The 24,925-nt window shown below is 54.7% G+C and overlaps 10 protein-coding genes across 10 annotated transcripts; 5 read left to right on the top strand and 5 right to left on the bottom strand.

Moving 5' to 3' along the window:
• Positions 1-385: 385 nt before the first annotated feature.
• On the top strand, positions 386-958 carry CCMA1212_003133 (uncharacterized protein; the record flags this gene model as incomplete). Its single annotated transcript, XM_073700491.1, has 1 exon — positions 386-958. The coding sequence occupies one exon, from the start codon at positions 386-388 to the stop codon at positions 956-958; it is 573 nt and encodes a 190-aa protein (XP_073561231.1).
• A 2,260-nt stretch (positions 959-3,218) lies between these two features.
• On the top strand, positions 3,219-5,169 carry CCMA1212_003132 (High-affinity methionine permease; the record flags this gene model as incomplete). The annotated part of the gene is made up of 4 exons (XM_073700490.1): positions 3,219-3,227; positions 3,407-3,524; positions 3,630-4,722; positions 4,788-5,169. 4 exons carry the CDS (start codon positions 3,219-3,221, stop codon positions 5,167-5,169), a joined length of 1,602 nt encoding a protein of 533 aa, XP_073561232.1.
• A 717-nt stretch (positions 5,170-5,886) lies between these two features.
• CCMA1212_003131 (uncharacterized protein) lies at positions 5,887-7,950 on the bottom strand (the record flags this gene model as incomplete). The annotated part of the gene is made up of 5 exons (XM_073700489.1): positions 5,887-6,051; positions 6,119-6,205; positions 6,268-6,297; positions 6,488-7,622; positions 7,706-7,950. The coding sequence occupies 5 exons, from the start codon at positions 7,948-7,950 to the stop codon at positions 5,887-5,889; spliced, it is 1,662 nt and encodes a 553-aa protein (XP_073561230.1).
• A 2,203-nt stretch (positions 7,951-10,153) lies between these two features.
• Positions 10,154-10,743, bottom strand: CCMA1212_003129 (uncharacterized protein; the record flags this gene model as incomplete). The annotated part of the gene is made up of 2 exons (XM_073700488.1): positions 10,154-10,410; positions 10,464-10,743. The coding sequence occupies 2 exons, from the start codon at positions 10,741-10,743 to the stop codon at positions 10,154-10,156; spliced, it is 537 nt and encodes a 178-aa protein (XP_073561330.1).
• A 620-nt stretch (positions 10,744-11,363) lies between these two features.
• Positions 11,364-13,031, top strand: CCMA1212_003128 (uncharacterized protein; the record flags this gene model as incomplete). Its single annotated transcript, XM_073700487.1, has 3 exons — positions 11,364-11,555; positions 11,649-11,936; positions 12,022-13,031. The coding sequence occupies exons 1-3, from the start codon at positions 11,369-11,371 to the stop codon at positions 13,029-13,031; spliced, it is 1,485 nt and encodes a 494-aa protein (XP_073561329.1). The 5' UTR covers positions 11,364-11,368.
• Positions 13,032-14,824: 1,793 nt separating this feature from the next.
• On the bottom strand, positions 14,825-16,253 carry CCMA1212_003127 (uncharacterized protein; the record flags this gene model as incomplete). Its single annotated transcript, XM_073700486.1, is given in 2 exon segments — positions 14,825-14,968; positions 14,984-16,253. 2 exon segments carry the CDS (start codon positions 16,229-16,231, stop codon positions 14,825-14,827), a joined length of 1,392 nt encoding a protein of 463 aa, XP_073561326.1. The 5' UTR covers positions 16,232-16,253.
• A 1,215-nt stretch (positions 16,254-17,468) lies between these two features.
• CCMA1212_003126 (Bypass of stop codon protein 6) lies at positions 17,469-19,265 on the top strand (the record flags this gene model as incomplete). The annotated part of the gene is made up of 6 exons (XM_073700485.1): positions 17,469-18,104; positions 18,195-18,240; positions 18,296-18,303; positions 18,363-18,887; positions 18,967-19,058; positions 19,136-19,265. 6 exons carry the CDS (start codon positions 17,469-17,471, stop codon positions 19,263-19,265), a joined length of 1,437 nt encoding a protein of 478 aa, XP_073561582.1.
• A 566-nt stretch (positions 19,266-19,831) lies between these two features.
• On the top strand, positions 19,832-20,445 carry CCMA1212_003125 (N-acetyltransferase ats1; the record flags this gene model as incomplete). The annotated part of the gene is made up of 2 exons (XM_073700484.1): positions 19,832-19,862; positions 19,934-20,445. 2 exons carry the CDS (start codon positions 19,832-19,834, stop codon positions 20,443-20,445), a joined length of 543 nt encoding a protein of 180 aa, XP_073561328.1.
• Positions 20,446-20,497: 52 nt separating this feature from the next.
• CCMA1212_003124 (uncharacterized protein) lies at positions 20,498-21,619 on the bottom strand (the record flags this gene model as incomplete). The annotated part of the gene is made up of 1 exon (XM_073700483.1): positions 20,498-21,619. One exon carries the CDS (start codon positions 21,617-21,619, stop codon positions 20,498-20,500), a length of 1,122 nt encoding a protein of 373 aa, XP_073561327.1.
• A 466-nt stretch (positions 21,620-22,085) lies between these two features.
• CCMA1212_003123 (Saccharopine dehydrogenase [NAD]) lies at positions 22,086-23,320 on the bottom strand (the record flags this gene model as incomplete). Its single annotated transcript, XM_073700482.1, has 3 exons — positions 23,247-23,320; positions 22,395-23,184; positions 22,086-22,347 (listed from the first exon to the last, which is right to left on the bottom strand). The coding sequence occupies exons 1-3, from the start codon at positions 23,302-23,304 to the stop codon at positions 22,086-22,088; spliced, it is 1,110 nt and encodes a 369-aa protein (XP_073561571.1). The 5' UTR covers positions 23,305-23,320.
• Between the last annotated feature and the right edge of the window lie 1,605 nt (positions 23,321-24,925).

Raw genomic sequence — 24,925 nt, 5'->3', positions numbered from 1 at the left:
TCCTTCTTTTCTCCGCGCAAACGACGGGAATACGAGATTTGTGCTACGTCATGAGGAATGGCTGGACCCGGTGCTGAACCTCCAGCCTCTTGTGCATCGCCAAGTCGAGGTTGCCCGGACGTGATCGGAGGCCCAGCGTTACCCAGCCATTGCTCGATTGCTGTATAAGAGGGAGCGACAATCCACGGACTCGAGGCGGGCATCAAACCTCGAAAGCATCAACATAAACACAAACTCGAGAACTTTCTCCCCGATATCCATTCCACCGCCATCTGTCGTTGCTGCTTTGACGGGACCATCTCTTGCTTCACTATCACATCGTTCAAGGACAACTCCAACATAGCCAACCACATATTCAACCACACACACACACATGATAGCCGCCATGTTGAGCTTCCTGTCTTCTTGCGCCCTCCTCCTCGCCAGCTCGGCCCTGGCCGCGCCCTACAACCCTCCACCCACCACCGACCCCAACCTGCCGCCATGCACGAGCCAGTCTTCCAACGTCACCGAGTGGACAATCAACAACTTTGACTTCCACGCCTCCTACATCTTCACCACGTCCGCGCACCAAAACTCGTGGGGCTACGTCAACTTCACCCTGTCCAACCCGACCGTCAGCTACACGCCCGTGTGCAGCGCGGCGTCGGACCAGCTCTCGGACTTTTTCTACGGCAACTTTGTCTACAAGTGCACACACGTGGAGGTGCCCGGCGACAAGGCGACCTTTACCTTTTCCCGCGGCGACAACCAGCTGCGCGTCAACCAGACGTGGGCCTGCGCCGGCGAGGGTAGCCGCTTCACGGCGCTGGGCGGCGTCAGGCTGGACCTCAACTGCAGCGACACCACGTGGCAGAACCCGAACTGGACGCCTGGTAACATCTACTCCCAGCGGACGGTTACCTGCGGCAAGGTCACGGTCCCTGCGAAGATTGACGAGATGAGTGCTGTGCTGTAGGGCAGAAACGGCACCTCGGTTGCTCCGCATGGGGACAAGTCTGTCCGTCACTTGATTCTGAAGGGAATTCATCGGCATGAATAGTCGGAGCTGGTGCGAATGGCCATGGATTGATTGGGATGCCGCAGCCTCATGTGAGTCTGATGGGTTTGTGTTCTTGATTCGGCATGGCTTGTCGACACGACTTCTTGTCTTTTGATGATCAACGAACGTTCTTTATGATAATGAAAGGAAAGGTCCTGGGCTTGGTGGGTTTACACATTATACGCTCTGCCTGCGCCATAGGTAGTACACTGCATACATACTTAATATTAGTAACTTAATTCCACCATTATTGTTGAAGCCTTTCATGTGTTGACGCCTGATATAGATGCGATAAACTTGATGGCACGATCCCCGCACATGTGATTCTAGATTTGAGCTTTGGATATTCGCTCACTCAGCTTCAAGGCGCAAGCAAGCCTCTTTCTGAGGCCATTCGAAGAAGCAAGTCCAGACCTTGGCACGTCTTCCCATCCGCCAAGCCAAGCGTCAAAGCGGACGCCTGAACCTCAGCAGCTCCAGCCAAGCTTCCGGGCCGTTGAGCTCCTCGAGTCATGCCACACCGATAGCACGAGAGTTGCCATGCTGATACTATTAGTTGAACGAGGCATTATATCCCCATGGTCTTACTCTCGGCGAGGCGTCATGCCTCCCCCATGGGCGCGGCCCCTGATTACGCTTGTAGGTAGTTGAGTGTTTGTATGTACGTATGGAGTGTATTATACGAGTACGGAGTAGGACATGGGGGGTTTCTATCCATCACGTAAGGGAAATCGTGGCGACTGACGGGCTAAGCCTTGGAGAATGGTCTGAGCATCCACTCGGTGTCTTTGTATGGTGGCATTGAAAGAGGTGCCTACGTAGTGATACATGCCGGATTCCGCGTTACGGGTCTTGTTCCTGGATTGGGTTGACTATGCCACGCGTTCACGGCTTGCTCTACACGATGGTTCAGATTCTTTGGATGAGTTGTCTTCTCTTGTGCTTCGACAGTTGCTTCCTTAGCCTCTGTTCGTCATCTTTCGAGGACAAGCCTGACAGCAAGTAAGCTTCTTCAGCGCCACTAGAATAACCTCCGTAGCGCCGCCCCTAAGCCCTGTTCTCCCTCCAGAAAGGCTCAAAAGAAATCATCAAGCCATCATAGAAACTTCCATGCATCGAGAAAACCATGTCTCAAGAAAGAGGCCGAAGTATTTGCCATCCGCCGGCAAGGTAAAAAGGCGGTTCGTCCGTGATTGGAGAAGCTCCGATCGCGTCATCGGCCCACGCCGGGTCCGGGCGCGACAGAATCGGGAAAGGCCCCGATGTCGTGATCGCTGGTCCGGCCGCTTGGGTGGGGCGTCTTATTTTTTTTTCTCTTCATTTTTTTTTTCTAAACGGCGAACAGCTTTGCTTTTCATGATGAGGCGGTTGTTCGAGAAGGATTCTAGGGACAGGCGCTTTGTTCGTCTGCTGAGCTTGGTTGTCTAGATGCAGTATTAGTTCCTTGGTAGTTGATACTAGGTAGTTGTTTGCATGTGAAGGTGTGAGGATGGATAGCATCGGCTTCGAGGTGTTGAAGCGCGGAAAGCATCAAGTTGTGTGATGGTGGTTGCGATGGCACCATTGAGCCTCTTGTTGGTGATTTATTTCTATCGGTTTACATGCTCTTCAAGGTAATCTTCAGAGTATACTAGCATGTGTCACCATGGCGAGGCAACTTACTCGCCGCTCCAAACGGCTACTAATCCGCGACTCATGAGCCAACTACTCTTCTCCTGGGGTATAAGCCTAGAGAGTCATAACATACAACCAAAACTCCCATCCTCACAAAATTTGTAGAAAAGAAATTTTTACAAGAAAGAAGAGCCATCAAGATGACCTCAAGTGAATCCAGTTCCAATAGTCCTTCAATGACGTGCCACACACCCTACGCCTCATCCAAGCCCCAAGCATACCCAAACCACCAATCCTCAAGCCTTGTCCCGGACATCACCACCACCTGTTACCTAAAAAAAGGGGAGCTTCTCTTTTGCGTTCGTTTAGCATCCGATGGCACCATGCGGGCCAGCCCCGCCCCAGGGAACAAGCTTTTCTCTCTTTTGAGTGCGCCTGATGCTTTTCTTCCTGCTATGCCTTTTGCCTTGTTCAAGCCCATTTCATCCAACAAGCCTCTTTTCGTTCTGGCGTCGTTCTAGCCTTGAACTTTTTGCCTTTGTGCCTTGTGTGATCCACCGCCATGGGCCTGGTCGTCCGTATAAGTCTATAATAGAAAGGCGATCCCTCTCTCTTTGCCACTTCTCTTGATTCTTGTTTAATAAGTCGTCTTTGGTCTTTTCGTTGTTTTCCGTTGCTGGGCCTTGTTCGTTCAGTTACAGCTGTCCTAGTTCTTTTTCGATCACAGCACTTTGCTGTGTGGACAGAAAGGAAACAACCTTCAACATGTCCGGCATCAAGAACTTCTTCTCGCCCGCGAGCGAGGACGTCACAAAGCTGAGCCAGCAGCCCGGCAGCGACGCAGCCTCTCTCCAGAATGGAACCGAATGTACGTTCTCACAACTCACATCACATCACTCACTCACTCACTCACTCCATCAAACCCTTCCTTCCCCCTGAATCATCATGATGCTGACAATCCAACTCCAAACAGCCCAGTTCCAGCAAGCCCGCGACGCCAAGCGTCAAATCGGCATCCCCTCCGCCTCGATGCTCATCTTCAACCGCATCATCGGCACCGGCATCTTCGCCACCCCGGGCTCCATCCTCGCCCTCTCCGGCAGCACGGGCCTCTCCCTCTTCCTCTGGGTCGCCGGCAGCATCATCGCCTGGGCCGGCACCGCAGTCTACATGGAGTTCGGCACGGGCCTGCCCAAGAACGGCGGCGAGAAGAACTACCTCGAGTACGTCTACCGGCGGCCGCGCTTCCTCGTCACGGGCATGTACACCACCTACGTGATCCTGCTGGGCTGGGCGGCCGGTAACTCGGTCGTCTTTGGCGAGTACATCCTCAACGCGGCCCGCGTCGAGGTCACCGACTGGAACCAGCGCGGCATCGCCGTCGCCTGCATCACCACCGCGTTCCTCATCCACGGGACTGCCCTCAAATGGGGCCTGCGCCTGCAAAACGTCCTCGGCGTCATCAAGATCTGCATCGTCATCATCGTCATCATCGCGCCCCTGGCCAACATCAAGAAGGTAAAGGAGATCAACTGCCTGCACAACGCCTTCGAGGGCACCACCGGCAGCGCCTACGGCGTCGTCACGTCCCTCTACAACGTCATCTGGAGCTTCGTCGGCTACAGCAACGCAAACTACGCCCTCAGCGAGACCAAGAACCCGACCCGCACCCTCAAGATCGCCGCCCCCCTCGCCGTCGGCTCCGTCACCATCCTCTACATGCTCGCCAACGTCTCCTACTTTGCCGGCGTCTCCAAGACGGAGATCCTCGAGGCCAAGAGGCTCGTCGCCGCCTCCCTCTTCCGCAACATGTTTGGCGAGCGCGCCGAGAGGGCCCTGTCCGTCTTTGTGGCGCTCTCTGCCTTTGGAAACGTCATGAGCGTCATCTTCTCTCAGGGCCGTCTTGTTCAGGAACTCGGTCGTGAGGGCGTGCTGCCTTTCTCCCGCCTCTGGGCGAGCAACCGTCCCTTTAACGCGCCCCTGGCCGGTCTCTTTGAGCACTGGCTCATCACCATGATCACCGTCCTTGCTCCCCCCGCAGGTGACGCCTACAACTTTGTTCTCAAGTAAGTCAAAACCTTTGTTCATATACACACCAAGACGACAGCAGGATAACTAACATCTTCGCCAGCCTCATCTCCTACCCCCTCGCCATCATCAACGTCTTCGTCGCCGGAGCCCTCATCCACCTCTACCGCAACCGCGCCGCCTGGAACTGGAACCCCCCGATCAAGGCCACCTACCCCGTCGTCGTCTTCTTCCTCCTCAGCAACATCTACCTCGTCGTCGCCCCCTTCGTGCCCCCCGAGGACGGCCAGAGCGTCTACGAGTCTCTTCCTTACTGGATCCACTGCGTCGTCGGCTTTGGCGTGCTGTTCGCCGGTGCCGTGTATTGGCTGCTTTGGGCCAAGATCATGCCTTGGATCGGCAAGTATGAGCTTGTGGAGGAGACTGTTGTTGATGAGATTGATGGGTGGGAGAGGAGTTACTTTACCACCAAGTCTTTGAAGTGAGGACTGAAAAGAAGATGAGAGGAGGACTGTGTTGAAGCGTTTGGATACCCCGATAAAGTACTTAATGTTAATTATTGTATATCACGTTGCCATACATGAAGTATCCCTACGGAGTGAGAAGGTTACGCGCAAAGTCTGTGAATGATGTCGCCCCTGTCATTGTTACAAAGCACTAACAGTTTGAAGGGTAGCCCCCTATGCGAAAAAAATGACATACATGCTCGTTCCCAACTCGTACAATTTCCATCCACCCAAAGCCACCGATTGCCTGTCCCTAACAGTCATTAGGACAATACCAGAAAAACACAATCTGAAAAAAATCCGAAGAGGGGAAACCCCATATCCTGGGAACTGAACCCTGAAAGACAATCTGAGAACCGCAAACCTGAAATGAAGTGGAGTCCACCGGTAGCAATGAAGAAAACGAAAGCCAAACATGGAAGAAAAAGAACAAAAAACGACATGGAACCGCCTGCATAAGAGCAAAAGAGAGGAAGACTCGGCCGTATGTACTTCGTATAGGGTGGAATCGACGCTCCTCCAAAGTGCTGGTCTATATGTCCGTTTTGTGTCGACGTGCACACGCATGAAGAAAGAGGAAAGAAAGGTAGTGAGGAGCGGAGTACTATGATTCCCAAGTCTCCTCTTTCCCTCTCAAGCAAGAATGAGTAGTCGATGGGTTTCTTCTAGTCGGCACCATACTTTGATTCGTAGCCGTCATTTCTTTGCTTGCTTCTGCGCCTGTTTCTGCGACTGTTTAGGAGTTGGCTTTGATGCCGGCTTAGGGGCGGGCTTCTGTCGCGTGGCAGTGCGCGTGCCCTGGGTGATCTGCCGAAGCTTTCGGTTCTTGTTCATGTTCACCTTCATGTTGTTGCCCTTGTGCTGTTTGCACGTGTGCTTGTTAGCAGCTAGCCGCAGACGAGTCAAAAAGGGGTTCGGCGAGACTCACGCCTAGTTCTCCTTGGGGGTTGTTGGCGATGCGGAGCTTCCAGCCATCGCCCGCGGATAATAGCGACTTGACGAGCTGCTTGGACTTCTATACAAAAGAAAGATAACGCGGTCAGCTATAGAGGGCGTAACCTGCCGGGCTCGACTCACCCGCAAGGCATAACAAATTGCCTCTACTCGCTGCGCAAACGTATCGTAAGCCTCCTAAGCTCCGTCGGCGCCGCACCAGTGGGCTATCTGGGTTTTCCCCTGCTGGGACTGGATGGCAGCCTCCTGAATCGCAGGCAGGGTCAGTACGTTTCCCATTTACTCAACCATAGCTGCCGAAGCTCGGGGGGAGTGCTGTTCAAGAGAGGACAAAGTAACTTACAATGAGCTCCCAACAGAGCCATTCGACCGTCTGGTCGCTGAGCAAGCGACCTAAAATCTTCTTCTGCTGCACCTGAAGAGGCGGGAGAATGGCCTCAAGCTCCTGCTGGCTGGGCCTCATGTCATCCAGCGAGATGTCGGCTTCAGGATTGTCACTCCCTGCGTGTCTGCGTCGCAAACGATCAATGATGCGGTTTCGGTCTTCTGACTTCAGCGCTTGCGACCATTCTCTAAAGTTGGACCAGTCGTTGATGGCGTCGAAGAGGCTCTTGATGTAGCCGATCTTGTCTTCATCGGTCACCGGAAAGGTCTCGTCGTTGGACGGGTAGCTGCAGTTCTCCTTAGGCTTTCGATACATCTCAAGGAGCCGCCGCAGCTTCTGCCTGGCTACGTCACAGTTCTGGAAGTATCCCTGATAGACGCCGGTAGGAGCCATCTCGCTGTCCTTTTGGATCTCAAAGTCCTCGCTGTTGTCGACCTTGGCCGTCAGCTGGGGCTTTATGACACGTTTTTTGGGGGCCACGGGGCTCTTTTCAAGGCCGGCTGCCGCGGTGTTGCGTTTGCGAGAGGATGAGCCAGCAGACGGCGGAGGTGAAACGACCGAGAGCGGAGACGAAATGTTTATAGACGGCTGGCCTGCATTTGCAAGCACCATGGATGCCGGAACTGGCCCTTCTGCTTCACGCATTGGCATCACTGGCTCTTCTGGACCCCCCTGTCTGCTGTATCTCCTGAAAGAAACAAAACCGGGTGATGTCTCAAACACTGGATGTTGGGGCAAACTGCCCGACATGACGTCTTCCGCTCCCGCTGTGAAAGGCTGAAGGGCTGTCATTTCTGGATCACAAACGGCGTGAGGGTTCCCATATAGCCCGCCCGAAGCGTAGTAGTTGCTTTGAAACGAGTTCGCCTCCTCCGTGTTGGAGTCAGAAGCAAAGGGGTCCGACTCTGGCCAGGGAAGCTGGGCTTCGTATTCGCTGTTCACGTTGTCAGTGCCGTATGCGGTAAAAGGCCCCGAGGCGCCCTCGTATTCGCTGTTGAGCAGCAGGCTGGGAGAGGGTTCTGAAGGATACCAGGCTGGCCCTGAGGTCGGATGGGGAGACCAGGCACTGTGGTGAACATTTCCGGCCATTGTGCTGCACATTCTCATCAACAGCATCAGCATCCCGTCGTCTCTTCATTTGTCAGATGAAGCTCCTGGATACGAGCAGGTACTCACAAAGGGAATCTGTCTTCATAATACTCCTTAATCATTGGAGAAGGCTGAGTCCCGTGGAGAATCGCGCTGTCATGGACATATTGGGGGCGATGCTCGGACCAATTGGTCGAAGGACCGTCGTTGACGGCGCGTTGATAGGGAGAGAGGTTCGCTGTCATCACATTGCCTCTAGCATTGTATGCCTCCACGAATGCCCTCTCGTCGTCAGAAGGAGGCAGTCCGTAGTTGGGTTCTCTGGCATCCATGACTTGTGACTGATGCTCTCGTCCCATCTGCTGTCTTTTCCCTGCTCTCTCTGGACTTGGTAATTCCGTCTGTTGTCGTTTGATCAAGCAATCTTCGCAGACATCAGCGAAAAAATAAACACCAAGGACCTATGAGACTGCCAAAAGGGGCAAGGGGTTCAAATAGTTGATGGCAGAGAGAAGGGTGGGTGGAAAAAGAATCAGACGATGAAAGAAGAGATGGAAGAAACAGAAGAAACGGCGTCGGGAACGGTAGGTTGTGGATGCAGAAGCGCGTAGGTCGAGCCGTCGGGCTGAGGCCGCTGATGCTGTGCCTCCGTTTGCCGTGTGCTGGTAGGTGAATCCAGGCGCTGCAGAAGGCTGGGTTCGCGAACGGGGAGTCTGGGCGCGGGATTTCAGACGTGAAGCTGCATGTTTTGCAGAGTTGAGTTCGATTTGGGAAATGTTGGCAGCGGCAAACGCGAGCCCTAGCCCTGAAGCGCGTCGACCTTGTGTATTTGGTGGGAGGCCATCATTCGGCCGGCTGGTCCAAGCAGTGGTAGCAGCTGTCAACAGCTGTCTGTCAGTCTTCAGCCTCGCCCATCATACTATGCCGACTGTCTCCATGGTCCTCTATTCGAGGCCCTAACAATAGGGGGATACGATCCATTCTGCGCGTCTCTGCTGCAGCTGTCACTCTGGCTGAGGCGGGTATCTGCATCCCGCCGCGTAGAAGAAGGAGGATGGGTGCATGATAGGGCTTCCAGAGCACTGCTGCCGCTGCGACGCTGTGACTGGCGAGAGAAGATGGCGGATATCGAGACACTGCCGTTTGGAGAAGAGAAGAGCATCGGTTTCTGTAGAGGCACCTTTGTATGTTAGGCTCAGCAGCGGGTATCGTGACACTTGCTCCTTCCTCTTTCCCTTCTTTCCCCCTCCGCCTCTTTCAGCCTCCTCTTCTTTTTCTCCCATTTTCTCCCCTGCCTTCGAAACCTTCCCATTGTTCTTCTGCCCTACAGCTTCTGCCATTTCGTCCTCCTGCTACCCCTCAACTTCCTCCGCTGAGACGAACACATGAAAGTCCCGACCGATCTCCTACCTTATTCTGCCGCAATGGAATCTTCGATCTGCAGCGAAACACTCCTCGTCTCCTCCACGGTCATCTCGGTAGCCATCTCGGGCCATAAGATGCTGCCAAAAGCCTCTAGGAGCAGGTCATTGGCTGCTCCTCATTAACACTACGCAGTTTGACTGTTCGATACGCCAACATCTATCCACGAACCGGCTTGGGTCGGTACTCAGAGCCGCAACCAGCCTCTGTATCTTTATGCGAAGGTCTAGGAGGTCAGATATGGCGTTTCACCGGTCCGCCTCGGCGTCGGCCGGGAATGAGTCGCGGCAACGGAGCCAACAATAGAAGTGGCCTTCTAGAACGAAAAGCCTCCCGTATGTGTCGTTGGAGAGGCGGCTGAATTAGAAACCGACCCGCTGCTCGGTTTCCGCAGCAAACGACATGTGACTGCCAGTGAGTATTGACGCTGCTATGTACCAGCACTGCTGATACTGCCCGTACTAAGGTCATCCGGGCCAGCCCAGGTTGGAAGATTGGCTGCGGTCAAATGTCATTCCCACGTGCTGCACGTTTACGGCTGCAACTGCGGCGTCTGAATTTTGCCTGTACCTGCGTTTGTTGCAGGCTTTGAGGCAGGCAAGGCAGGCTGGCAGGTTCCAGGATTCAACGATGTTTGACTCGTGCAAAGACGGGGGTGGAGACGCGGGGAGGCAAGATTCTGGGGCATATCTCGAAGCGAAGTTGCACCTACACCAACAATCGTGTCCTTTGTTCGCTTTGAGTTGAACCAGTCTTGGTTCATCCACAAGGCGGACCGCAAGAGAGCACGAGTCGCCACTTGGCAGCTTCAAGTCCATGGCAGTGAGGCATACGAGCGCCGTCAAGGCCATGTACCCTCACGGAACGCCCCGCGGCAAACACCCTCCCATACAATGGATTGGGGCTATTGATTTCTCATCGTGACCAAAGCGTGAAGGGATGCCGCTAGCCCGGAGGAGCCTTGTGAGAGAGTCCGGGGGAAGAATTCTGCACGCCTTCGATGGCTTTCTTTCTCCAAATTTCCCAAGAGCTTCCTGCGGAGGAAACTCTGGTCACAGATGATGGGAGGGATGCTCTGCTGCTAGACCCAGGGCTAGAGACGCTATGGAGGCTCTACGGGCTGCTGAACGGCGGCGTCAGCACACTGTTAAAGCCCGTCAAGCCCGATATGGCAACGAAAAACCCGGGGAATCTGGGGCGAATGGAAGCATGACGACTTCGTGTGAGAAACTTCCAAGGGTTCCTGTTTGCGGGTGGCGAGATGCGGGGAATCCCTTGGGCCTTCTCGGCCGGCCCTTGGCGCAGACGGCCAATGACAGAAGATGCCTCGGGAAATTTCAGAGGCTCCAGGCTGATGTTGGTTTGGTGTTCTGATGAAGAATGATTGCAGTCGAATAAGTTTCTCGAGCTTTTCACCGTCGACCTGGATGCCCTTGATGCTGACCCTGGACGGAACCTGCAGACAGCTGCTTCTCCAGGAGTGACCGCCTCAGCTCAGCCCAGCTTCCAATCCGACGCTCCCCAGCGCGTCCGCTCGTCACGACTTCCCCACACACAAATGACTGCTGCTGCAGCAAGTCGGCAGTCGGCGAGTCTGGAGCAACGACTCTTGCGTGGGGATCCCCGGGCAGCCAAGGGTGAGGATGCGGATCCACATCCACAGACGCCACGATCTGTGGGATGCCAGGATGCCCTTCGACCATTGCAGCAAAACGCAGCTGGTCCAAAATACCACTGCTTTGATTGGGGGTAGACCCCGGATGGCGCAACCAGATGGGCTGGGTCAGAGTCAGTCTTACCAAGCACCAGCGGCTGCCCTTGCGCTTGTGCTGGAGGTTGTCAGGCCAAGTCCGTGGACCGCCACCACCGGTCCGGCACCGCAAGGCTAAGTTGCTCCTTGCTGGAGAAGGACGTGGTGGCTCCCGTCGCTCGCTTGTTGGACGATCCCAGTGGCTGTCCGCTAGCTTCTCGACTTGTATTAGCCCCGAGCAGCGTCAATGGAACTGAATGAAGCAACCTGGGGCATCTGGATGCACGAGCACCTTGCAGCTGAGTACAAATAGGGTCCGGCAGATCCCTTTTGTGTTCCCGCTCGCTTGTCTCTTCGTCCTGCCAACACCACGCCGAAGCCTGTGCTTCCTCTCCCTCCACTATTTCACGTGGGCTTTGCCCTCCTTCTTTGAGCCGTCTGAAAGGGAAAGCATTTGTCTTTCATCCTCGCCGTGTGAAGCGGGAGAGAGGTTCTGTTCAAGGCTCGGTGTAAGCCAGTTCTTGCCTGACCACGCAACCGAGCGCACTACGCGCTTCAGCCTACACCACACAGACACAATGGCTGTTCTAGACGAGAAGCACAGCGGCTCAGGTCGTAACTCGACCGATGTTCGCGATACCGAAGTCGCCATTGCTGCCGAGGAGGTTGTTTGCCCGCCGCACACAACTGAGCGCCGCCTGATGGCAAAGATCGACATGCGGGTGGTGCCGTTTCTCTGCATCATGTACCTGCTTGCATTCTTGGGTGAGTAGACTCACATGTGCGGTCCATTGCTGACTTGTCGCGACTCTGATCCAGCATGTTGTGTGTCATTGCTAATCATTCACCACCACATAGACCGCGTCAACATTGCGAATGCAAAGCTGTTTGGCTTGGCCAAGGACCTGGACCTCGGAACCGGCGATAAGTACAACACGGCGCTGGTCATCTTCTTCGTGCCCTACTGCATCTTCGAGGTGCCGTCCAATATCCTGCTCAAGAAGTTCAAGCCCCATGTCTGGCTTTCCCTCAACATGTTCCTCTTCGGCTTCACCACCATGATGCAAGGCCTGGTCAAAAACTATAGCGGCCTGCTTGCCACGCGCTTCTTCCTCGGCCTGTTTGAGACGGGCATGTTCCCAGGAGGTGAGTCTTGTTGTTGCATGGTCTTACATGCGTGGCGCGGCAGAAACTGCATTGTCCGACGAGCTAACAAAGTGAACCTCGCCAGCCTTCTATCTCATCGGCATGTGGTATAAGCGGTCCGAAGCCCAGCGACGCTACTCCTTCTTCTTCAACAGCACGACGCTCGCCGGCGCCTTTGGTGGTCTCCTGGCCGCCGCCATCGGCAAGATGGACGGCATGCGGGGCTACAGCGGCTGGCGCTGGATCTTCCTGATCGAGGGCGGACTCACCGTCCTTGTCAGCTTCTTTTTCTTCTTCCTGCTGCCTGATTTCCCCGAGGAAGCAAAGTGGCTGAAGGAGGACGAACGTACATATGTGGCGGCACGTCTCCGCGTCGACCAGGGCACCGGCTCGGGCGCTGCGCGCTCCATGACGGTCAAGGACGCGCTCAATGTGTTCAAGGACTGGAAGATTATCGCGGGCGGCTTCATGTACTTTGGCCTCATTGTGCCCGCCTACGGCTACGCGTACTTTGCCCCCACGATCATCTCGACCTTCCACTACGGCCCCATCGAAACCCAGCTGCGCAGCGTCCCACCGTGGGCCGCCGCATTCGGCTTCTCGCTGCTCATTGCGACCTTGTCGGACCGGCTGCGACATCGGTTTGCGTTTGCCATTGTCAGCATGCTGATTGCCATTGCCGGCTTCGCCATTCTGCTGGCCGAGCACAGCAACAGCGACGTGCAGTACGGCGCGCTGTTCCTCATCACGTCTGGCGCCTACACGGCCATGCCCATCATTGTGTGCTGGTTCAACATGAATCTCGGCAACCACACGCGCCGCGCCGTTGGCAGCGCGTGGCAGGTTGGGTACGGCAACCTCGGCGGCATCATTGCCGTCTTCATCTTCTTGACCAAGGACGCGCCCAAGTTCACGACGGGCTACAGCGTGTGCCTGGCCTTTACCGTCTTGTCCATGGTGGCATCGGCCCTCTATGGATTCGGGTGCATGATGGCGAATAAGCAGCGGGACAGCATGACGGACGTGCCCGAGCTGACCGAGGACGAAAAGACGGCCCTGGGCGACTTGTCCCCCGATTATCGGTATTTGCTGTAGTTGAAATTTTTTTTTCGATACCTGTAGCTATCACGAGTCATGGCGAATACTTTAATGACTAGTTTTAATTGAATGATTGGATAGACTTTTCGAACCGCCAAGCTGATGTTGGTCCATTACTTTATTGTTCGTCTTATTTGAACGAATCCTTGCCCCGTTGCCGTGACGGAGTCCTCCGATGACGGGGACCCTGTGCGTCTGTGAGTCCGCTTTAGGTGCAGGATTTGGTCCTGCGCTTATGTTTCTTTTTCTCTTCTGGAGACGGATACGAGGTTAGCTGAGATGCAAGACGGCTGGGATCCGACGCCGCCATGCCAGTCGTTTCTTCTATGATGTAGAGCATTCTCTTTCCGTCTGAAGGAGCATAAATGGCGGGAATGTGACAAGACTGGAAGTTGAAGCGTGGCGTTAAAGAACTTGAAGCCACACCTAATGCTAATTCCCTTTACTCGAACTAAAATCATGGCTTGCTTTCGGAGTGGTTCCGGGTTTGGTATGGGTATCATGGTTGTGAGGCTTGAGTCAGTGTCCGTTCCCGTGTGCGGAGAAAATATGGGGTTTGGTTTTTTTTGGGCTGAAAAGGAACCTTGGATGGATTTCTTGTGTGGGTTCTTTTTTGGTGGGAACGGTGAGAAGGTGGACTGACTGGCTGACTGCTTGGGTTGGTTGGTGTCTTGTGGTTTTGGTGATGTGAGGCTGGCGAAGCGGTTTGTTACGAAAAAGTACCTAGGGGAGGGCGGAATAAATATAGGCACATGTTGGACTAATTACGTTTCGTGATACGCGTCGCATTTGTGTGCGTATGGTTGGTTTTTATGTGTGCTTATGTTTGCTCCGTTCTCTGTTATTTTTCTGCGAAACGCTTGGTTGGTTAGGTATGTATGTGTTTGTTGTGGATATAGAGGTTTTTATACCTCCTCCTTCTTTTAGATGTTGCAGGTGAGTAGGTATCTAGTTGATATTGTATGATGAAGAGTAGGGACCTGCTCGTAGGGCCCTGCTCGGAAGAGGAGAGGGGAGAAAATGGTGGTTGTTTTGTCGGGGTTGGGTGCGGTTGGCTCTCTGTTTGATACTTGATTTGTCTGTACTTTTTTTGTATGATATAGAATTCGGCATGGGACATATGATGTGACCTGGTGAATCGGCATTAACATACGGAAAAGCGAAGGTAATAGGAAACCCGAATCTGTTCTTGAACTACCTTAGGTACTATATTTCCCTATAGACCTTTGATAACTGACTTTGTGATCCATGGCTACTCAGCAACCTAATCCCCCCCCCTTGATTTGCAGACCACGAACGGGATATGAACCAGCAGATACAGACGAGATTCTTCAACCGTATGCCGAAAGACATCGACTGAGCACTCCTCCAAGCGGAGACTAACGTCTTTCCGATCCTTGTATCAAACTCGAAAGGTGAAAAAGTTTGTGGTGAATATGTGTAACAGTGACGAGGAGTGACGATGTATCCTCCGTATGCCGGCTCGAGTTCGATCTGATTTTGCTGCTTCAATGAAGGACATACTTGGTTTTTTGTTTTGTAATTGGAGAACCTGTTGAAAGAAAAACGAAAAAGAAGCAAAGAGATTGGTTGTTTCCCGGGAGTCGATCGTCGAGCATGTACGGATACATGCAGGTTACTCACCTATTCACCAGAGAAAGCCCGCGGACTTTCCATCTTCCTGGTCTGTGAGTCTGAATCTGATGCTGTTAGAGATGGAATGATACCTCTTACCAACGACCAGATGAGAGTTCTAGACAGATTCAGAAAGAAAAGGCAGCAACAGCAGCTCACTTCCTGTCCTGCACCGCCAGATATCCCACCCAAAACTGCTCGCTGCTTCTCGCATGCCAATTCACCGGCGCAAAGTCGTTGAGCACCCTGAGCAGCGTCTTCCACGCGTCCTCGGCCCGCGCCGCCGTCCGCGCCGTCTCCTAGAGCATGGCGACGAGCAGCTTGAACCTCTCCGCCGGCAGGAACGCCGCCTTGCACACCGTCAGCACCAGCCGCGTCCAATTGTCGACGAAGCTCTGGCTAAAGACGGCCTGCGCGTGGCAGAACTCGATCGCGTGCGTCACGCCGTCGTCCTCGTGCGCGTGGGCCGTGATGCGCAGCGCCGTGGTGCGGGACTTGTCACGCGTGCGAGGGTGGAGGGAGAGCAGCTGCTGGACTTGGTCGATGTCGGCGGCGGTCCAGAGGTGCTTGATGGCCCTTTCGACGGGGCCGCTGCCGGTGAGAACATTGGTGGGAAGGTTTGCTTCTGCGGAGGGACAAGCCGGTGCGTTGGGGGCGTGGGCGAGGCCGGAGGCGGAGGAGAGCTGGTGGTGGACTCGACGGCGGCTGGGGTGGCAGAGGTGGAAGAGCAGTTTGTCTTCGAGCACGACGACGAGTGTGGCCACGCGCTGGGCTTGAAGAGTGGTGAGAGTCGGTCGGGGTGCCTGAGTTTCTCTATTCGTGTTTCCTCGGTCCTGTCTTTGGAACCCCTGAGTCAGCCCCTGAGAAAGCGAGGCGATGATGCCAAGAGACGGGACGACGGCCGGGCCAACCTGAACGTGGAGGCCGCAGGCATAGTGGGTGTTTAGCTTGGCCGGATGCGCAGTCCAGATTTCGTACACGGCCGTGTTGATGCCCGGAAACAGGTTGTTGGCCTCGGACTCGCGCAGCATCGGGCTGCTGAGCTCCATTGGGTGCCAGTTGAGGTGCGAGCCCTGGCGTTGGGCTTCCGACTTGTTCTCGGCCCCGGCCCGGAGCAGCCAGTATCTGAGCAGCGGGTTGTCCTTGGCGCCCGCCTTGATCCAGGGGGTGGAGGATTGGGGGTTCATGATGAACATGTCGGGGTTGTGCTTGGTCTTGACGATGTACTTATCGGGAACCTGGGCAGGTTGTGAGTCTTCTGCCCCTGGAGCATCTTCATTCTTGATGTCCTTGCCGGTATCATTGAAGCTGTCCTTGCCTAGGGTCACGTTCTCGCCCTCAGCCTTGGTCTCCTCTTCCTTGTCGAGGAGAAAGGCGGCCTGCAGACCGGACCTTTGCAGCGCCAAGGCAAAGTAGTACAGGCTGCGGTCGCGGTCGGAGAGGCCCGGCCATGGGTGCGAGGCGGCCACGGGGGGAGCGCGGAACTCGAGCTTGATGCCGAACTGGATCTCGGTGACGAGGGAGATGGCTGGCTGGGGCCTGGGGAGGGAGAAGTTGCGCATCGTGAGGTTGCGTTGGGCTTCTCTGGGTGATTGCTTGTTTGTCGGTTGTCTGTTTGTTTGGTTATGATGGAGGAGACGATTCCTATTGCATTGAGATGGGTTGGAAAAGGAGAGAAGGGGGCTTTGGTTGAGTTTTGGTTGAGTTGAGGAACGGAGGCCGATGTCGCTTGATCAAGGTATGATTTCAAGATGCAGCTGGTAAAGGCGAGAACGTCAAAAAGATTAGGCAGCTGGCTCGTTCAAGGCACGGCCAAAGTGAAATGGAACTCATCAAGGTTGACAAAGACGGAGTTGCTGCTTGTTTATCCGATGATTCATGCCCAACAGATGGAGCGGAGAGACGAACAGCCGAGACCCGGGGATGATGATGAAATGTGCTCGCAATATTGCTCAAGAAAGCACCAGGTAGGTACGATTGTTTATTGTGAGAGAAACGATTGATGGTGAAACGAGGTGCGTTAACATGGAGCGTTAAGATAGACTTCCAGATGAGCCTGTCTATGGCTGCAGCATCTGTCCCTTCGAATCTCACAAGTGCTATTCCACACGTACATCACCGATGAATGAAATAACAATAAGACGGATAGATGTTTCGCTAGACTGAATAACTAAGAGAGTCATCCACTGCTTTAGAATCACTCACTGTACTGAATCCTCAGTCAACGATGCCAATTGAACGCTCTGCACCTCAACACGCGTAAACCCCATCACCACCATCAGCTCCAAACGAACCAACTCCAACCCATCAACTAAACAAGAGCAAAAAGTAAGACGCCTTCACAATCGAATGATTACCCCGATCGTTGATCCAAATTTCACCGAATCTCACCTTTAACTCACCTTACATTACCAATCCTCATCATCAGTGGGCATAGTGATCATCGTCACTTGACCAATTCTTATACCCCCCCCAGACTATCGGGGAGTGTCGGCATCTCGGTAGCAAACGGCACCAAGAGGGGACACTCCCCGACGGCGGAGAATCCGACACTGCTTGTATTGCATTTTATGACGAAAAGGAAAGGAAAACTACTGGATTGGGTAATCGTGCGGATAAATGGCCTTGGTTCTCAGCTGATTTCCGTGCATGATAGTCGGGGCTTAAATGGGCTGCCGAGCCTCTTAGTTTCGGTAGTCGACTCGTCTTATACTTCAACTGTGAACTTATATATAGCCAACTTGAAGACGGGCAATATATCAAGGCCTTTACTATCACAAGTTCTTAGAAAGACACACCATGTCCAGAACTACCACAACAAGCGAAACAATCCTCCTCTCGCCACTCCCCCCTCCCGCTCCCACAGCCTCCATCCCCCGCCGCTCCTCCAACCCAGATCCCCCCATCCTCCCCTTCCCCGAGCAGCCCTCCATCCACGATGCCGAATCAGCCCTACCCCCCGAAACAGCCGTCTCAACCGCCCAGCGATGGAACGATCCCCCCCGAAACAAGTACCGCCTCCTCTCCTGCTTCTTCGCCTTCCTCGTCTACGGGATGAACGACGGCGCCCCGGGAGCAATGGTCCCCCTCTTTGGCGAATACTATCACCTGCGGCACTCCATCGTCTCGCTCATCTTCCTCAGTCCAATGGTAGGCTGCGTGCTCGCCTCCTTTGCATCGAACCGTCTGCATGCCGTGGCGGGAAGACGGGGCGTGGCGTTGACGGCGACGGGGGCATATGTACTTGCGTATCTGGGCCTTTCGCAGCATCCACCCTTTGGAGTTGTTGTGTTCTTGCTTGTGCTGACGGGGTTTGGGAGCGGGTTGATGAATGGGAGCTGGAATAGCTGGGTTGGGGGCTTGGTGTCGGGGAGCACGCTGTTGGGGTTTCTGCATGGGTTTTGGGGGGCTGGGGCTACGCTGGCTCCCATCTTGGTCTGTCTCCCCTCTCGTTGTCATCCCTTCTTTGCTCGGTTGCCACGATCTTGTGTGATGGAGCTTGTTACTCACACCTGTCTGTTGTAGGTCTCGAGGATTGCGACAAAGGTGGAACATTGGTGGATCTTCTATAGTAAGTCGTCGGCGAGTATCGTCCCCTTGGAGTTGTCCAGCTAACGCCCTCCCAGCCATGATGGTTCGTTGACCCGTCTGGCATCATGCAAACCAACCCCGGCACATACTTAGTTTCTTTAGACCGGCCTTGCTTGTCTCGCCTGTGTAGGCGTCACATCATCCTTCTGGGACGACGCCGGATCGGGCTTCCATCGACAACCCATAGCCCCTTCAACCAACGCTCAACCAGGCACCATCAAAGTCCTAAAGAACAAGGTATCCCCCCCCGAACCCCAAACTCCTTTCCCCTATCTGCAGCTGACAACAGGAAACAACAAGGTAACCCTGACCTTCTCCGCCTTCATGGTCCTCTACGTCGGCTCCGAAGTGACCATCGGCGGCTGGCTCCTCACCTTCATGATGAGCGTCCGCAACGGCTCGCCCAACGCATCCTCGCTCGCCACTTCAGGCTTCTGGATCGGCCTCACGGTTGGCCGCTTCTCGCTGGGCTGGGTGACGGGGTATGTGGGCGAAAAGGTCATGGTGACGGTGTACCTGCTCAGCGCGATTGGCCTGGAGCTCGGGTTCTGGCTGGGCAAGGAGTTTGCGGTGAGTGCGGTCATGGCTGCGCTTGTTGGGGTGTCGATTGGGATGATTATGCCGTCTGTGAGTCTTTCTTCTCCTATCTATACTTATTCATCTTGACATTATTTGTGGAAAAGATGGTTGACGAGATTGCGGACAGGGAATCCGATTAATGACCAAGTTGCTGCCGCCGGAGAAGCATCTCATTTCGGTGGGCTTTGCAACGGCATTTGCAGTCTCTGGATCCGCCGTGTATGCTTGATCCCCAACCCCATCACGATCTTGTCGTTAAGTTTGATACTGACTTTTCCTCTTGTTTCATCGTCAAGCTTCCCGTTTGCAGTTGGCGCACTCGCCGAGGCGTACGGCGTCGAGGTCCTTCAGCCCGTGGCCTTGGCCCTGTTCGGCTCGCAGCTGGGGTTGTGGCTTTTGATCTCTCGAAACAAGCTGAAAGTGTAGACGGAAGGTTGGTGCAACCCATCAATTGGTTTTCAATTCTCTGCTTTCCTGTTGTTCGTTGTGCAAGTCGGCAGTTTCTTTTCAACAGTTCATAGCAAACCGTCCGCGAGGTGGACATCAAAGACAGACTGATCCAAGAGTCTCCCTCATCGTACAAGGCCGTGGTAGATGTAAATGGTGGATCGAAAGGGCGACTTTGACAACCGCAAAGGCGCAGACATAATAATCGATGAACCCGGGAGGCAAATCCGCGGCCGCTGACTCGCTGCAAAACATGCCCGGACGCCGAAAAACCCCGCCATGGATGGATCTTTTACTGCCCCTCATTGAATTGACTTGAGTTCCGAGACGGGCAGATTGACGGTCGTGCCCCACTGGGGGATTTCTCCAACTTTCAACTTATATAAAGAGCAGCGTCTGCTTTTCCTAGAGAAACGGAGTTGAGAGGGTTCTTCTTATTCAATTCCGCGGTCAGGTTCAGGTTCAATAAAAGGGCGACATTGGTTGATTTTCAATTGAATCCATTCCTTAGCGATACACGGTTTGGGATACAAGACACAGATACAATGGCGACGGTTCGACACGCACGGCGCGAGGGTATGTTGTGTTGCTCTTCTCCTCGAACTTCTCATCTGTGACATCCAACTGACTTTGACCTTTTCGCGCAGACGTGCCCACGATCCTGGGCTTCATCCAGGCCCTCGCCGACTACGAAAAGGAGCCCGACGCCGTCCTGGCCACCGTCGAAACCCTCGAGAAGACAATCGCCTTTGCCCCCGCCGGCGTCACCAGCCCTCAAAACTCCCTGCCCGTGACGGAGCCCATCTCCGCGACCCGCCCCGCGCGCTGCCTCCTCGCCCTCGACGACCAGGGCAAGCCCGCCGGCATGGCGCTCTACTTTTACAACTACAGCACCTGGCGCTCCAAGGCGGGCATCTACCTCGAGGACCTCTTCGTCGACCCCTCGCAGCGCGGCAAGGGCTTCGGCAAGCTGCTGCTGGCGGCGCTGGCCAAGGAGGTCGTCGCAATGGACGGCGGGCGGCTGGATTGGTCGGTGCTCAAGTGGAACGAGCCGAGCATCAAGTTCTATGAGCTCATTGGGGCCACGGCGATGAACGAGTGGGTGGGGATGCGCGTGGACGGACCTGCGCTGGAGAAGCTTGCCCATCTTGCCGACTAGATACTGTATATATCCCCGATTTTGAATATAAAGTAAAGAGAAAGTCGTTTCCTCATGACGATGGTGCCTTGTCCTGCTTGCGACCGCGCTCATCCACGCCTTCGAATATGTCGAGCTGATGCTTGGCCGCGGGAGGGAGCCGTGGTTGAATGCTCCCCCAGGTGAAGGAGTATTTGAGCGTGTTGGGATCTTGCGTCATGGTAGGAGTGAGCTGCCACGTTCTGCTGTACGCCCTCTGGAACCACCTCTTCGACAGTTCGCGGTCGCGATCCTTGACGCTATACGGGCCATTGTCCTTTTGCCCGGTCCGCCGCTGTTGTTTGAGAGCCTTTGGCTTCTCGACAATGGCCGCCGGCTTCGTCGCGTAGTCTCTCCAGTTCCACTGCGTGCGCGCCGCCATCAATTCCGTCGCCGCCGGAGAGGTCGCGAGCGGGCGCCTCTCCGGAATCTGCCACTCGGCTCGCTCCTGGGCGCCGGCCGTCAGCTCTTTGAGAATCTCCCATTCGCCCCTGCCCAAGGGAGGCATGATCTTGTCGGCATTCCTCCGCCACCAGTGAGCCCGTTTCGTCTGCTTCAGAGCCTCGCAAGGTGGCTTTCCCCAAATGGTTTGCTGAGGGATGAATTGGTCTGGGTCGATTGTCTTGACGGCAACTCCCGGCCAGCTGGCAGTCCCCTTTGTGTCTCTCTGCTGCTGTCGCTGCGATTTGAGGATCCGCAAGAGCTTGTCTTGGTCCCATTTCTCGAAAAAGGCCTTTTTCCCCTTTGTCGCGCCCTTGGCTGCGCTTTCTGCGCCTTCACCTTCACCTTCACCTGCAGGCGGGACAAGGACTTTTTCGAGAGCGCTCGAGTCTTTGGGGCCTTGCGGGATGACGAATTTCGCCATCAGTTCTCGCCGCCTGCTTCCTGATCTGCCAAATCCTTTGAAGATCAAGCCCTCCATGGCCGCCTTGTCGCCGCTGTTGGCCGCTCGGAGGGTTCGCAGAGCTGTGCGTGCTCGCGCCAGATGAGCCTTTGCGCGCGGGTCATGCTTGCGATGGCGGTGGAAGCGGTCTTGAATCGTCGACGTGATCTCGGTTCGGAAGACGGGCGGGAGGTAGGAGCATTCGCGGAGGAGGTGGCGGTAGAGCTGGATGGGGGACGGCGATGCGGGTAGAGGATAGGCTGGGGCGGGCATGTTTGGACTGTTGAGGCTGAGGTCTGCGAGAGCTACATAAGGCCAATTAGAAGGTAGCTTCTCTCGGATGATGAAGCTTGAAAAGAAGTCGAAGCTCCGTAGACGGCGGCTATCAGTGGATGGAGCTTCTAGCATGTGTTCTGTCTTATCGCAATCGGAAATCTTTTTGTGATTGGTTAAACCACGGTTGATCTGAATTGACACGCTCATCTAATAACGAACGACCTGATGTTTCATGGCCAAAGAAACGAGTATGATTGACTGCAAATGACAATTCTCAACACTGGATGTTTGCTTTGTTTTATTGTTCATACAAGTCTCTAGTTCCTATCTCCCATGCTGTAAGCCTACAGCGGTATCCCTCAAGCCCATCTTCTGGATTGCTCTTTTTTTTCCCATAACTTTTTACTCATAAATCCTGCAAAGCTTGAAACGACGAAAAAAAAAAAAAAATGGCGCCACTAGTCTAAGGCAACTCAGCTACTCTGTCCTTGTATGTCTTCTCTGCTCTCGTCCAGATACCCTCAGTGTCCCGCTTGTCCAAAGTGAGCAAGGCCGGCAACAGCAGGCCAGAGTACTCATCGCTAGACTCACGGGCAATCAAGGTGGGAAGGTGGTCAATGGCAACAATTCGCAGCTCAGGGCCCTCAACTGGCTTGGAAGTCGGGATCGTAGGCTTGTCGAAGCTGGACCAGGTGGAGTACAAGGGAATAGGGTTGTTCTCGCTACTGAGAGTCAGTATTTTACATACGATAACGGAAGAGGGAACACTGACCTGTTGGGATCACATGAGATATCGGCAATGACGCGGAGTCGTCTGTCTGGGGTCGCAAGAGATTCGAAAGTAACGAAAGGAGGAGTGGGAGTAGGGCCAAGGTAGACGCAGTTGATGAAGATGTCGGAAGTGGTGATTTCCTCAAAAGGGCCACCCTTGGCAGTCTCCTGCATATCCCACTTCAAGATGGAGTCCTCGGGAAGACCAACTTCACGGCAAAAGTCGACGGCTCCCTTGCCGCATCGTCCCAGAGCTCCAATCACGATGACGCGGGGAAGTTGGCCGTTGTTGGCACGAATCGCAGGCTCGAGCGCAGCCTTGACATGGGCGACCAGAGCAGGCGCACTGTCGAACAGAGGCACCGGGGGTTGGGGGACACCAGGGTTGAGAATCTGGTGAGCCCACGAGATGAAGGCAACGGCGGCGCCGGCGTATCCAGCAAAGTAGCCAAATGCCGCGATTCTGCGGCCGTTGGGCTCCACCAAGAATTCCAAATCAAAGAGCGTGCCGCCGGCGCGAGCGAAGCGGTTCAGAGAAGGAGCCCAGCCGAGCTGCTTCTTGAAGATGTGCTGGAAGTGGATGTAGGTATGGGGCAGGTCAATGTCGTCGTCGGGCAGCTCCTTGAGGCCCAGGATGATGTCCTCCTTGGGGGCCTTGATCCATGATCCGGCAGGGACCAACTCAGCGCCAACAGCCTCGAACTCTTCGTCCTTGTAGATGCGCTCTGCAGACCGCTCAACGCGGACAATGTAGCCGGCGTCGAGGAGAGCCTTGGCAGTTTGGGGCGACACTGGCCTGGATGTTAGACAGTGATGCGACGGATGAGGGAAGGTCTCGACATAGGCAACTTACGCGGCGAGCGACGCTCGAACGGCTTGGTGTCGGCTCTCAGGTGAATGATGGTAGGCATTTTGACACGGATTGGTCTTTGTGATGGGTAAGATGAAGAGGAGAGAAGCGATTGACCGGAATTGGAGAAATCGTCGGCTTGTAATAAAAGACAAACGAAGCCGATATATCGCAACTGCCCTGAGTCACAATCGCTGCAATGGTGGGGTAGCAAAACTGAAATGGCGGGGCAGAGCAAGCTGGGCGGTCACGTGGAGCGCCGATTGAGTGTTTGACAGCTCCGACAACGCTTCCGATCTTGATAACCCAAGATACCATCTGTAGAACTACCCAACGTGCCTGTGAGGCTGCTTGTTCGGCTGCGGATTGAGCATCAGCGGTTTGAGTCACCAATCCATGACATTTCGTCCAGTGCTGTTGCATCGCTGAGCCTATAACGGAAGAGTGGGTTGTTTTCTGTTGAGCCGTTCATGTCCCAATTGTTGCTCTATCTTATGCACACACGGACCTGGACAGCCGTAGCCGGAGAGCATCAGTCGGTACGAACGGTTATCTCCAACAGAGCTGCAGCTCATGTTGACTCACGCCCTCGATGAAACCCTCAAGGATGATCACAGGACGTTGAATCTTGACTGAGGATAGCTGGGCCCCTCTCCGGCTGCTACCCAATGATGACATTCTGCTCTCGACTGCACAGCATCACATCAGCTGGACAGGTCCCAGAGATGGAGAGAGAGAGCAGGTCTCGCCGGCAACTGATTGGAAAAGAAAGCCGAGTGTTGACAGTAAACAAAGCCTTGAATGGCCCTCTCGCGCCCGGACCAGCGCCACCCAAACCATCTTCAACCTCCCGCCTGAAGCCCAGCAAGTCACAGCGAGGCCAGGGCTGTTTTACCCCCACCACGGCCCATCCATGGATCTGCCCGTCGGCATTCAAAGCACCAGAAATGGGCCGCTTTGGCGCGTGGCGCGACACGAAATCACGAAACCGACACGTCTTTAATTGAAAAGAATTGCAGCGCTCAACGCGCCCCGGACGGCGTCAAGCGAGCCGAATGCTACTTCGTACCTCGTGCTAGTGCCTCGTACCTCGCACAGCACAGACAAATCGCCTCTGGTCTGGAGTATTTCCTGCAGTGCAGGTCTGATGCACATACGGGGAGCCTTGGGATGCATATTGTGTGCCTTCTCTGGCTTTTCTGTCTTGGAGCCCCCCACACTCGTCACTTTTGCTGCATCACGGCTTGATCCTTTTCCTGCTGCTCCTTTGCTCCCTGATCCTGTGCCTCCCCCCCTATAAAGTATAGTACCTAACTACCGGTACCTGCGAGGTTGCGAGACCTTCCATTTGTAGCCCTTTGTTAGGGTCTTGGTTCTGAGACCCGAGCCTCACCATCGCGTCCCTGCTGGGGGTTCTGTCTGTCCCTGCAAAAGCCATCGATATCCTCACTCCTGGCCTCTTTGATCCGCCACATCTGCCGCCCTTTTCATTCGTTGCCATTCTGCAAAGCGGAGACGTCGCCGGCCCCCTCTGTCCAGAAGCAGCAACAATTGCATACCTTACCTTAAACTGATCTCTGGTCTTTGCACACAACCTCTGCTGCAGATTTGCTGCTTGTCACCCTGCCAGCAGCCACGCGGGCCGGATCTCATTTCGCTTCCCCGACTCGGGCCTCGTTCCT

Source organism: Trichoderma ghanense (genome assembly GCF_004382785.1).
Source record: "Trichoderma ghanense strain CCMA-1212 chromosome Unknown scaffold_2, whole genome shotgun sequence".
In the NCBI taxonomy this organism is placed as follows: Eukaryota; Fungi; Ascomycota; class Sordariomycetes; order Hypocreales; family Hypocreaceae; genus Trichoderma; species Trichoderma ghanense.
Note: the sequence above shows the minus strand (reverse complement) of the source record. Positions and strands in the feature narration are given on the sequence as shown.